General features: G+C 43.2%; 1 protein-coding gene across 4 annotated transcripts in view; it reads right to left on the bottom strand.

Annotated features, from left to right (window-relative positions):
• Window positions 1-9265, bottom strand: part of CAPRIN1 (cell cycle associated protein 1) — a 35805-nt gene extending 26540 nt beyond the window's left edge. For 2 of the 4 annotated variants that reach the window (XM_074842442.1, XM_074842440.1), the window contains exon 1: window positions 8443-8925. In XM_074842442.1, the coding sequence (XP_074698543.1) occupies window positions 8443-8910 (468 nt within the window). In that variant the 5' untranslated portion in view covers window positions 8911-8925. Of the gene's footprint in view, window positions 1-8442; window positions 8926-8976 lie in introns of those variants that run through there. The other 2 variants (XM_074842443.1, XM_074842439.1) reach the window with 2 other exon arrangements.
• Window positions 9266-13896: the final 4631 nt, after the last annotated feature.

Genomic DNA, 13896 nt, shown 5'->3' with positions numbered 1-13896 from the left:
ATGATCTTATTAAAAGAAAGCTATTAAAATGAATCCTTAACCATTACCTTCCCAATCTAACAACATAAAAACACTTCATTTTGAATGTAAGAGATTTAAAACCCTGATGCAACCATTGTTTCAGAGTTTTTATTTGCCACTGACAGGGTTTTTTTGTTGGTGCTGCTCTTTGATTTTTTACTATTTTTGTTTCATGACATTTCAGTTAAAATATGTTACTGGTAGTTTTCTAGCTAGTTCAACTTCTATGCTCAGTCTCAGACCTTTTGGAAAGATCTAAGTCTGTGAAACAGTTTAACAAGAAAGTTCCTCTTACAAAGTATTTGATGCCCAGCATCACTTACTGAAACACATAACCACTCTTATGCGACTTGGTCTTTTGATGTCACCTGGCACCAACAGTTTATTTCTTTGGAAATCCTACAGGTTAGATATAACACAACCTTTCAGCATATCTGAGCCAGTAATGGCCTAGGCAAATTCAAAGAAGAACTTCCTGAGCCCCAAAAATGTTTTACTGAGCATTTCATGCTGGAGACTGACACCAACAGGGTAACAGTTGTCAAATGCAGCAGCCACAGTTCGTGGTAGATCAAAAAAATAGCCCTGAAGAGCATTTGACATATTGGAAATCTACCACAACAGGAAATAAGGTCATTTTACTCTTCCACCTACTAATTTTAGAACAGATGATGACATGGTTGGACAATCACAGAAGTAGTTTTAATGGTTTAAGAGATCATAGCTGAGCTGTGAAGTGTCAAAAGGGAGGGTAAAGAGCTCAAAGCCAGCCAGGTTAACAGATGCCTCCACTGCTTAAGGTAGCTTAAATCCTACAGAGAATTGGCACGGCAGACAAATTTTTTAAAGTTCCTATTTGCTCAAATTACTCCCATGCTGCAGATTACAATTCCCTTGGTCACACTGATGCAATTGTTTGTGAGGCTGCACCGTAAACAGACTGCTAATATGAGCCAGTTTAAACAGTGTCTACAAAAATGCATTAAAAAACCCAATAATTTCTGTGATCCAGTTTCCAACACAAACCCATAAACAACAAAAACAGTAAAGCAAGCCAGATAGAACATCAAATTCTAGAACACTACTTAGGTCAACTTTGTTGCAGAAAACATATACTGCCAAATTACACTGCAAAACATTCATAATCCATTTTGGTGGCTAAGGGCATAAGGGAGGGAAGACACAAAAATACCCTAAATAACTACAATTGTTTCTGCATACTTTTTCCATGCAGCCTTACTTCAGCATGGTTGGTACCTTCAGATTAAGCATATTGCCATAACATACTCAAACACTGCGTAAGTTTTTCTTAAATGGTCAAATATTCTTAGATCTAATGTAAATGCTTTGTTCATTTGTATTCAGCAGCTTATCAACTAAAAAACAAAGGGTACTCTTTCTAACCATTAGGAATAGAAGAATCACTTTTTCTTCCTTAAAAACATTTGTATCAGAAAGGTAAAAGCAAAAGAAGGAAAGTCCTTTCAGCTGCAATGCAGAGGACAAGCAAATGTATATTTAGTTATATGTTATCACAAAGATTTAAAATGCTAAGTAAGCATTTTTCTGTCATCCCAAAGACACTGTAAGATCCAAATGCTGCATTACACAAAAATATTAAGGAAGCAAAATGCTTTCTTTTTCATCTGTACTGTCAACTAACAGCAACCTAAGAGCAGCATTAGTGCTGTAAAATAACTGCAGTAAAATTCCTGCTTAGCAACCTACTGCAGTGTCTGCAAGAAGATTTTCTTAATTCTACCCCGCCTTACACAACTTCATCCTCACTCATCATGGACATAGATCTTGAAGCATAAAAGCTAAAGCAGCAGGGGGGGAAAAAAAAAAATCAAGTGGCAAAGTGAGCACATAAATTGTCTATTAAACAGCTCATGAGTCAGCAGAGCCTAGTTCTGCAGATAGCAAGCCACCATGCTTCAGCTCCTTTTCCACTGAAAGACCTGAAGTATTTTGGAGTTCCTAAGAGAAAAGCACTACCTATAGGCTACGGGGAGGGGAGGCAGGGGGGAGGTGGTGGTGTTCATTGCTTAAGTATGCCCTAGATTTTATTTTAATAGGAATCCAAATTTGAATTACTTTATTACGGTAACAGATAATTCCCCTCACACTCAAGTTCTCATTACCTCCTCTGAATTGCCTCCAAAATGTCATCCTAAAGTGAAAAAAAAAAAAATTGCAGTTATATGACATTAGCTTCAAAAACAATACTGGTTTTAAAAATGCCTGACCACTCAGCTGTGCTGTTACAGTCATTTACAGTGCTATGCTATAAACTGGATCACTGGAATGATCTGATTAAAAATAACCCCTAAAAAAGGGGGCCAGGAGCAGGAGGGAGGCACTATATTTAACCAGATAATTTCAATGGCATGGTTTATACCAGTTACAACCACACAAGTGTGTATGACAAGCTGCAAGGTGAAAGGGGAGAGGGTAACCTCTTCAATAAGCTGAAGTAAACATTTTGTAAGGCACACTTCACTACAAGCAAAGAAGAGATGGAGGGGACTACTGCAAGTCTGTTTTCTTAGATATATCAAAAACTGCGTGTATTTTTTTTTTTAACAGCATCAAGCAATTAAGATAATCCAAAATTTAAAATATCTGCCTAATAAATTTTGCACTGAAGTAAAAGAAAAGCCAAGCTACAAAACAGTTTATTGACCTGTTCTACATTTGCACACTGTAATTCATCTGCCCTTCCACCATCATCTCCACACTCATTCATCAGTTTAACTTCTCAGCAAAGACTGCCCGGAAATGATTAAAAAATAAAAATCAGTCTTCCCACTTCCTCAGAAAACAATCAAAACGGTAAAACATCTAAACTGTATCAATTTAACAAGACATGGAAGTTCAGAACCTCTCAAAAACCACCACAGCTCTCACATTCGCTGTCTGGGTACACTTCCTATTATATACACACCGAACAAGTCCCAAGAAGCTGTTTCAGCCCTGAGTTATAGCCAAGAAGATGTAATGAAACATTAATATCAATACTCTGGAACACAAAACACTTACAGGTCTTCTGTTTAAACTGAATTTATTTTTGAAGTAACAGTTGTAAATATTCTTACGTTTTTTCCCCAAAGTCTGGTAAGTTTGACAGTTTAGAAAAAAATATCTCCACGCTTTATTAGTTTAAGCGAGTGACAGACACACCAATTCTGAGACCGCAGTCTTGCACAGCTTACCCCAGAGGACACTGATCACAAAAGGGGTGTTCTCCTACGAGAACCACACGGCCTTGACCCTTCCCACACGCCAACAAGGGCAGTGACATGGCCAGACTGACACCTGGGTCAGCAGCCTGATCCAACCAAATACGTAGAGAGAAAGATGCAAGAACAGCTAGAAGCAGGATCCATTCCTTCCCAAATAAATGCAGAACTGATGGGTATGTGTAATCTTCAAAACGTAAACCTTTCAAACTCTTGTATTAGTTGACTACAGAGGAAAAAAAAGATTGCTTCTTCAGTGACCAGAACTAAGTTAAGCCACAGGTGACAAAGTCCTAAAAGTTTTGGTGATTATATATATGTTCTCTTCCCAAATCACCACGCAGTATTTCCTACAGAAACACTATGAATCTACTGGTAAGCTGACTACACTGCAAGAGACCTAGATTTTGTCTACACATCATCTATGATCAAAAGGAGTTACAACAGCAAGTGAATTCTACAACCACCACAAATGGGGTTCTAGAACACAAACTGGGCTCTCCCAATACATTCTGTATCTTTTTTTTCCTAGAAGGAAAAGCATCAACAAAACACCAAAGCAGCATCTGAAAAAAATAACTAGAAGATCTTTCACAGCTTGTAGGACTCATCATATATCTAGTTAACAGAACTTGCTATAAGAAATAATCCCTATGCTACATAAAACAAAACAAGCTGAAACCATAAAGTACCAAACACCACATAATTTCACAGATAAACCTGCTTGATTTTTAAGATAAAGCATAAACTTGCCTGGTTTTTAAGATAAAGCTTGGTTATCCAAAACTGCTATCAAGAGATGTTCCAAAGAAAGATTCAGGCTTTCAATACACAGTTTCAAATGAATTTTACAATTTCTTGGTTTCAAAATCACATTCAATCTGCAAAGATAAATTTGAAACCAAGCTTCACAAGGAGAGTTTCTGGAGACACTCGGAAGCCTTGAACATCCAAGTGGCCCAAATAATGGTGCAGAAGCACTTAAGAGTGCTGCTACTGACAGGGAACTTGAAGCATGCTTCCCTGCTATCATTAGCTGCACCTACAACAATAGAATACTGATCTCAGCTTTTACTACAGGTTTATAACTGTTTCCTATGGGAAATCCAACATTTTATTGAACCAAGTCAGATCAACTTGAAATATCCATCTACTGTTCCAGTGAAAATTCTTGTGTAATAATGACAGGGGCACTTTTTAAGTATTCATTTTTCAACCCAGTCAGGATTACACTTATTTGGAAATTCAGACAGGCTGATAAAGCGATAGCATCTTAAGTTACCAGCTACAGCTAAAATGTGCCATCTTTTAAACTATATACCCAAGCTCAAGTCCTGCCAAGTAGTTGAAGGTAACATTCTTACTTCATATTTACAGTTGCCCAAGAGTAATCTTTGTGATCACCTGCCCATACCTTAAATCATGTGTTAGCAAATGATATTTTGTCCCTCTGACAGAACATTTGGTTTTAAAAACTGTTATTACATAGCTCATGCTGTATTACACAAGTTGAAAGCAAAAATAACTTTTGTTTTTTTCATTCATCGTTGTATCAAGACATGAGTTTGATCTACATTCAACTGGCTTAATTTGGAAAGGCTTTTCCCTCTAAAAAAGTAGAAGGGACAGGGAGAAGAAAATGCAGATCTTACTGAAGCATTTTCTCCCAGGGAACCTGGAGAGCTAGTAGGATTCTAACTTCAGACACCTAACAAAAACCTAGACCAGTTCATGCAACTTCTAAATTAACTAAGCTTGTCAACATATACTCAAGTTGCACGTCTGAAGGTCTTGTAGAGAAAATACCTCTTCAATTACCCCCTCCCGTGCACACACAAGTATCTACTCATCTAAACAGAGAAAGAAAACAGGATGGCATTCCTATTATTTCCAAATATAAAAAGATGAAGAGAACACAAGACATTTTCAGGCCATGTTTTCCCATACATTTATGAACAGCAATTCAGTTTACCCTAGTCTCTTTTAACACAAGCAATACTCCTTCTTTCAAATAATGAGGTGCCTCAGGAAGAGAAAATGAAAGTGTAACTAATAATCTAGTATTTCTAGTTTATACAAACCCATTCAAAATACTATAGAACTAAGTTACAATTATGATTTGAAATTGTGTACTGTATTTAGATGGTCACATTATTTTACCCTCTGAGTTTAGGAGGACACATGACACTAAACAATTTACTTCAAAATTTCCAATTTCTTCATTAAGAGTGACTTCTCCTCAACTAAAGGCTGCACACACCATTTAAAATCTAAGATGGTACCTCTTACAGAGCTTATTTTTCTAACTTCGAAGCATGTGTCTAAGTCAAGTATATTTTCATATTCATTCTCAAATACAAAGCTCTCAATCATCTCTATTGGTCTTCATTATCAGTTTCTGACAAAAAGGATTAAATGTTCAACTAAGCACAAGTTTTCAGTGATATTTACTGGATTTTTCACCCACTCCTGCCTGTGCAGTACCCAGTACACTATTTTACCTTTTGGATGGTTTAGAAAAATTCTCATCAAAAGATTCAAAAATCAAGGAAAATGAAGGAATTTGTGTAATGAAGTAAACTTATCAAGTAATACAATAAAAATACCAGTACTCATGTGTACAATAGGCTTTGTTTTCAGGACCCTAAGCACGCAGTGCTCTCTTTATTAAAGAATGTTGATTTACTGAAGTACTGTTGATTCCCCCACCAAGGAGAGGCTCAAGCCTGCTAATTATAATTCTGCTTTAATGCACCGAGAACAATTTATCTCATGACTTCTATAGTGTTTACATGAGTCCTACTTCATTAAGTTTCAGAACTTCTACAGCCTGTTAAGACTTAAGAGAAATCTTTGAACTTTAATTCATCAGTGTGAGATCACACCTAGCTTTTCTTTTTGAAGACCTAGCCTTTGCCATTTTTAAGCCCACACTGCCTAGCAGAGTGCCCCGAAAAGAGATGCTTTAAATAATTTTAAGAGAACATCTTTCAACAGAAGCCATTTCCAGAAAAAAAGGCACCTCATCACCTCTATTCACTCGCTATGACATCAGTTATAATGAGTAACAGCAGCCAGAGATACACAAAAAACCACCTTCATGAGACCAGTATCACCAACTTTCACTCTCTTCTGCGAGAATAATAGCCTCTGACACATCTTTCTAACTTAAAATATTATGAAAGTTGACCAGAAGTCCATTCAAATCGAATGGAATGGCTAAGCCAAGTGTAAATTAGGTGTAAATTATTTATTTTAAAAGGTAAATAAAAACACTACTAGAAAGGAAAGCTGACCCGCACACCAATAAGAGCGTGCTTATCCTCTTTATTACTTCAAAATACAGAATAGATCAGAATGTTCATCTGCTAATTTTAGGTTTGAAAATACACATTTTGAACATCATAGAAAAAAATTTTTAGAGGATATATGTTAGATACAACAATCATTTGAGACCATTTCATTTTATTGAAACTAGAGATGTACAGCAAGATCTGCATTCTTTCTCAAGTTGAGGACCAGTGTTCTTGTATATCCACACATTCGTACGTATTAATGACAACTTTAAGACAGACATCTTGTCCTACCCATACACAACAGTATTCGGACAAGGATCAAGAAAAGATCCTCTGATTCTAAAACTTATCTAAAAGCTCCTGGCAGGCTGCTTTTCACTTTTAAAAACCAGGAAAATCCAACACCTATTTTTTGAGTGGGAAACTACACTGCACGCTATGTACAGGTAAAGCACAGCTTGTTTCATTTGCAACTCACCTGTACAGACTAATTTACTGCTAATATATGCCTCTTCTACGAATAGGGAATATTAGTCTAGACTACTACGATCTAAAGGGCTAGTTAAAATAGAATTAATACAAGAGTAATTGTGCCTATTTACTTCTAAGAGCAAAAACAGATTTAGGGCTTCAACACAGACATAATCTTTTAGTATTCCCTAATTTTAGCTTAGTAATATGGTGTTTCGATGCAAGACTTTAGGCTACATGTCTGTTAGCCTTTTTCTGAGGGACACTTCATGCTCTGTAGGTTGGAATGCCCTGCGAGGCTCATTTAATCCAGCAACACCGAGCGAGTGCCACATAAACCGTAAGTAACCACGACACCCTTTTTCTCTTCTGTCACAACTCGAACCGTCCAAGGACCACGGATTTAGTAGCTGCTCTTTCTAAAAATAACCCCTTAAAGGCCGCTTCCAGCTGACCTAAGACTCCCAAAGGGGTGAGCTTAGGGCGATGAAAAACGAGAGAGGAAAAAAAATCCCTGGGTGGGGTGGCCGGCGGCCCCCGGCTTTGTGCAGGCTGCTCGCACAATGCAGTTCCGTCGGAGAGGCTGAGGCTGCCTCCGCCGCCGCCATGTTAGTTCCCGCTTCCATGTGCACGGGCTGAGAGCAGCCCGGCGCGCCGCAGCCTCTCGCCGCCCCAGGCCGGGGAGAGCGACGGCGGTGGGGAGGGGAAAGGGAGCGGAGGGGGTAAAGCAGGGAAATGGGGGGCGGCCGTTCCCTGCGGTGAGGCGAGAGCGGGGCTGGGCAAGGCCCCGCCGAGGGAAACAAAAGGCGGAAGGGAGGGGGAAGGGAGCCGCGCCGCCGAGGGGTCTCGCCGGGAGCGAGGAGGGGGCTGCGGCCCGCGGGGCTGGAGGGGGACGGCAGCCACGACCCCTCCGGGCTCTGCCCTCCGCCGCTACCGCACGGCGGGGGGGTGGGGGGTGGGGTGACGCGCCCGGCGGGCTCCTGGGGCCGCGGGATAGGGCGGCCGACAGAAAGGACCGGGGGACCCCCCGAAAAGGGAAGGGGAAAGACCGGGAAAGAGGCGCTCGCCCTTCTGGAACCTTCCAGCGGGCGGCCCCTGGGGGCGACGCCGGGAACAACCCGCGCAGGCCGCAGGCTCCCTCGCCCAAGGAGCAGGAGGGCACGGCCGAGGGGACCGGCCGCCGTCTCGCCAACACAAGGAAGAGGAAGGAAAACAGGACGGGACAGTTCAACGTCCCTTGAGCCGGCCCGACGCTGGGGACAAGGCTCGCCAAAAAGCTGGGGTGTCCCGGGGAGGGGGTGAGGAGGGTGGGCGACTGAGGGGCCCGGGGCCCACCCTCGGGACGGGGAGGGGGGGGTGGGTAGGGTGTCGGTCAGCCCGCGGCCGCCGGCCGAGGGGGGACAGGAGAGCACCTTTTTCTTCTCCAGGTTGCGCAGCTTTTTGTCGATCACTCCCAGGATCTGCTTCATGGCCTCGGTTTGCACCGAAGTGATGCTGCCACCCGATGCCTGCGGGGCGGCCGCCGCTGCCGCCGGGGCAGCCTCACTGCCCGGGCCCGCTTTCCCGCTGCTGCTCGCCATAGTGCTGTTGGTAGCCGAGGGCATCTCTGTGAGCGAGAGAGAGAGAAAGAGAGCGCGGAGAGAGCGAGGGCGCGTTACGGGGGAACGGGCCGCCGGAGGGGACACGCGGGAGGGCGGGCGCGCACACGGCCGCTTCCCCACGCCCAGGGCGCGCGCGCGCGCGCCAAAAAGCCGCACCTGCCGGCGCGCGCGCGCGCGCCCCCCCTCCAGCGAATTGACTGGGGCACGCGCGCGCGGGGCGGTCACGTGAGCGGGGCAGCCTCCCGCCGCCCAACGGTGCTCGCCCCAGCCAGCGGTCATTCCCCGAGCTCCACCCTTTCCCGCCGCCCCGCCGGTGTCCGGAGGGGCCCTCGCCACCCTCCTCACCGTGTGCGTGAGTGGCCCGGGGGAAGGGAGGGGGCGGCGGAACTCGGTGCGCTGCGCTCTCGCTCTAGGAATGGCCGCCTCAGCCGACTCCGGCCCCGCCGCCCGCGCTGCTCCTGCGACCGCTGCACCGCGCGACTGAGGGAGAGAGCGGGGGCGCGCACGCCAGCGCGTAAGGCAAGGCGGCCCGGGAGCGAGCAGCGCGGGGTCCTCGCTGCTTGAGAGTGCCCGCGGAGAACGCCTGAGCCCGCCCGCCAGCGCGCTGCGGCCTCGGCCCTGCCCAGGCGGAGGAGGCGCCTCCCAGCAGCGGCGCCGTCTGGCGGCTCGGTGCTGGAGGGTCTTTCAGGCGCGCGGTAGGCGCCTAAGCGCCAGACACAATAGGCAGGCGGGGCAGCCTGGCCCGAGCCCCCGCCCGCCGCCGCGGCCTCGCACCGGGCCGCGACCCGCCGTGGGGAGGGTGGGGCCGGCTCGGCTCGGCTCTCCTCACCACCCCCGCGTAGAACAACCGGCTGGTTGTGGCTGCCCCTGAGGAGCGGGGCGCTGCCGGACCTCGCCTAGCCGAGGCGGTGGGTCTGAGGTGGCGGGGGGTCTCCCCGGAGCGGAGCCCGTCACACCGCTTCCGCCTTCCCGCCAGCGAGGCCCTTCCCGGTATAAGCGGGACTCCAAAACATGTTTTCTGCCTATTCGTGCCTTTAAGGCATGTCCCTAAAACTGTGGGAGGGTTCCAGAGAGGTGGCGTGCCACAGGTGTAATTGGGCCTTAATAGCTGCGTTTCAGTCACTGGAAACGGTTGCTTCATTTGTCTTTCGGACTGGGATTTTTGATAGAGGTACCCGCACCCCTCCAAATACAATCCCTGAACACTACATAACATTTTGATCTTAGTTTTACACATTTCTTTTAGCCACAGGTCCCCTGCGTCTAGGTAGCACTTGCTGAACTTCTATGCTGACAACAAATAATTACTTCAGTATTAATTCAAAGACATTGTACTGAAATAGCATCAGGTTTTCTGTGAAGTAAAGGAAATCTTTGAATGAATATATGCCTTCTTAGGTACAGCTTGAAAATGAAATGTCACTGCCTTCAGCAGGACTGAAGGAGCTGAAGGGGTAACAATAACAGATGGAAGACTTTGGGAATATAAGACTGAAAATTTAATTCCCAGTAATTGCCAATTTGAGATAGAATTTTTGGTTGCAATACCAGTTTAAGGTTATATTTTTACCACTGCTTTTTAAAGCTGAATTTTTGTTTGATCTGTTCAATCATGGATCCACACAATGCATTACATCGACACAAGAAAGAGCGCTGTTTCTTGAACAATTGGGCCAACCTGATGGTTCACCACCACAAGAGAGATGTCTCCTTATTCTTCCTCACAAAATCCCTTCACACAAGCACACAGTCTTTGCCCTTGTTTCCATTCTGAATCTTGCTTCCCAGGAGTTAACTCAAGTTGATAATCCAGCAAGGAACTTCTTTCTTTGACTCATGTTGTAGCAGTTAATTTTGAATGGTCAGATTTTTTCCTTCATTCCATCAGTAAATATTGCTTCTTATGCTTCTACTTTTCGTGTATGCCTGCATTTTCTGTAGCAGCTCAATGCTTTGTCAATTTTATATTAGATTATTTGCTTTCCAAATCACTTCTTTTTGCATAACAGGTTATAAGACAAATGTAATAAATCACCCAACCCAATTATTTCAATAATGAATAAATGAAGTATAAAAGAAATATCTTCAAATATTGAAAATATTTGAAGTTTTTCACTATTCACCAAGAATATTTTAATACCATTACATTTACAAGATTCAATTTTTATGCATTTACTTTTCTAAGCCCCTTACACAGGGGTTGAAATTACCTTTTTCCCCCAAGTCATATGCAGTTTTTTTGTGAAAATGTGAAGCATATTGAGACTTATTGACCGCAAAATATAACGCTTTAAAATAATATGGAATTGTTTCATCTATTCCTATTAATTTCTCCTTTTTCTTGCGTTGCCATTGCAGTTCTGCGTAAGCTCTGGGCACTCAACAGCTTAGGGAAGTATTTCACCCAAGTCATGGGATCTGAATATAGTTTGTACGCAAAACCTGTCTTGCTGAAGAGCTAAAAAATATCTGCAATAACAGAAAAATCAGAGCTGGTGGGAGAATTGATGACAATAAATTAAGAATACATGTTGGACCAGAATAAAGCCCTGATCTTGTCCACCAACAGGAGATATTTATTCTTCATGGGAAAGTGTAACAAAATAGCAAATGTTCATGGTCTCAAAAAAAAAAAAAAGTTAAAAATACTGCTTCTGAGAGCAGTTATTACATGAGATTACATGAGCAATAATTACATGACAATTACTACATCAAAGCTCTTCATAATTACACTGGATGTCTTTTTGGTTAGCCAAAGATGGAACTGAGACTACTGCTAAGTTTACATGTTAAAGCATAAGTAACTATAAGCAAACCATTAAGCACGCACCTTACACAGGGACTGCAAAAGGAGGACTTTCATATTATACTTAGAAAAAAGGCTTGTTAATTTAGCATGGGATAAGCCTTACTAAATTAATTTAACAGATTCTCACTATAACACAGCAGCTTTGTACCAAAAATATCTGTCACTGTTGTATTATAGCATAATTCACTGTCAGTACTATGCTGCAGTCGCTCTGTGTAGGCTCCATACCAGATCTCCGGACCCTTTAGCGGTCTCTTGGAGGAGCCTGGGAACAGCTGAAGTACGTGTGGTTCCCTAGTCTGCATCTTTACAAGTAAAACTTCTGTACTTCCAAAATTCACTTGAAAATAACTTTCACACAAACGAACTGTACTGTATCGTCGATCTCAACTCTGAAAATATCTCTTAATACTTAACGTGCTTGTAATTTTAGGCAGGTCATGCTGTCACATATTCATCTACCTCTTTGGTACCATTCCTCAAAAAACAGTGACCACAAATTCGTCATACTGTTGTGTCAACAATATTGATCATCAATGCCTGATAGAGAAACCCTACATAAGAATTCCCCACTGTCAAGGAAGAGTTGAGATTCTTTTCTTTAAGGAAGCGTTGAACCACTTCTGATACATGAGTAAGCTTTATCCTGGCAACTTCTAGCATGACAGATTTGTAATTAGCATGTGGGTCTCAACCTTTACATTTCTTAGAGATAAATACCCCCTTACTTACCATGTGTGGTATGATCTCCCTGTAAATCTGGATTTGGGTCTCTTTGCCTTTGACTTCTTTGATGTTAGCTAGCTGGTTGAAATCACACTTCAGCATAATTATGGTGCAGATTAAATCTTATTTGTAGGGAGCCGGCGTTGTATTTCATGTTTGTGAGCTATGTAAATGAAGGTCAGTTCTGGAGTTGCTGATTTTGGAGTCACATTTGTTTAGTCACTACAGAAAGGCAAGAAAGGAGAGAACATCCCCCAGCATATGTAGCACTTCAGCAAACATGAGCCTTTAGACCACAAAATTGCTCAAGATGAGGGTGGCCTCCACCTCCCTGCAGGCAGTGTTGGGACCCAGATTTAGGAGACACAGCTTTGCTCTTCATGTTCCAGAGACACATCTCCCATGCTAAATTTCTCTGGGTTTTCATTCATCATCATTTTACATCAGCTGTAATTGGAAAGTCTGAATACACCTTTTGTGTCTGTTTCTCAGTTTCCAGCCCTCAGAAGGACAAAGACAGAGAAAGATGTATTTAAAAGGTACACAACCAGCCAGTTACACAAAAAAAGAAGATTGAGGGGAAGAAAGCCTTAAGCTTATTGGTGTAATCAGGGCTCAACTGTTGTATAAATATTCTGTGGGGTCATAGAGCCTCACTGAAGTACTGTCTCAGGCAGGATTTTTGTGATCCTCCTTTGTATCACTTTTGATACCCTTGACACACAATTCCCAGCCCTTCCCATTGCAGATTTCCTCCCTTTGCCCACTTACCCACTTACCCACTTACTCTGCTCCCTCTGGCAAAAATCCTACAAGGAATTACTACTAGTCCCCTGCCCCATTGTTCTTTGTCCAGGTAAAAAAAAGAAAGAAAAAAGATTGCTTTTCCCCAGTGTCCTAAGAGCTACTTCCAAGCAAGCATGAGGGTTCATGTTAGTTCCTTGTGAGCTCCAAGGATGTGTCTCCCATCCGCTCTGCCTTGTTCTGACCATTCCTATGCAGGCAATCAAAGCAGACAAACAGAGACTCGCTCCTGTCTCCCCAAACCTGGTACCCCAGATCTGTCTCCTTCCTTCCTTCTTCTTGTTGCCCACTTTTCCAAAACAGCAACTGGTCCTACATCTCACCAGCTTTCCCACCCTGTTGCTGTGTTCTCTGCTTCCCCAACCCAGGAACTCTGACCCACAGTGCATAGTGTTTTCTCCTTAACTGCCACATCTGCTCCCTGTTCAAACTCAGAATTATTCTGAATAATATAATGAATAACTTCTATTTATTCTGTGTTGGGTTGGTTGGGTTTTTTTCAGTAGAATCCATAAGACTAAAATTAAATTTCCCTTCTTGCACATTATCACAGATCTAGTCATCTCACTGTTCCCTGACTGATCTCACTGAATGTTAGGAGACTTCAAAAGTCGCTGAGAACATGACAGTAAAAACAGAGATAATCACAGTTTAAGTTGAAAAGCAGATCCTATTCCACTGGTGGTGCACAGAAAATAAGAAGTACCAACCTCTACTACAGGTTCCCAGGTTTAGTATACAAGGATTATGGTTAGAAAAAGAAACAAATGAAAATACTTCAGCTTATAAAACAGCAACATTTAAACTAGAGTAATAAAGAGGAGACAACAATATCTTTTACCTGCCAGGTTATAAACTTCGGAGAGTAGAACTGTATCTACGACAATACCAACCCGGAGCAGGAGTCCTGTTTGGGAACAGGAGCC

Source organism: Strix aluco, chromosome 16 (assembly GCF_031877795.1).
Source record: "Strix aluco isolate bStrAlu1 chromosome 16, bStrAlu1.hap1, whole genome shotgun sequence".
In the NCBI taxonomy this organism is placed as follows: Eukaryota; Metazoa; Chordata; class Aves; order Strigiformes; family Strigidae; genus Strix; species Strix aluco.
Note: the sequence above shows the minus strand (reverse complement) of the source record. Positions and strands in the feature narration are given on the sequence as shown.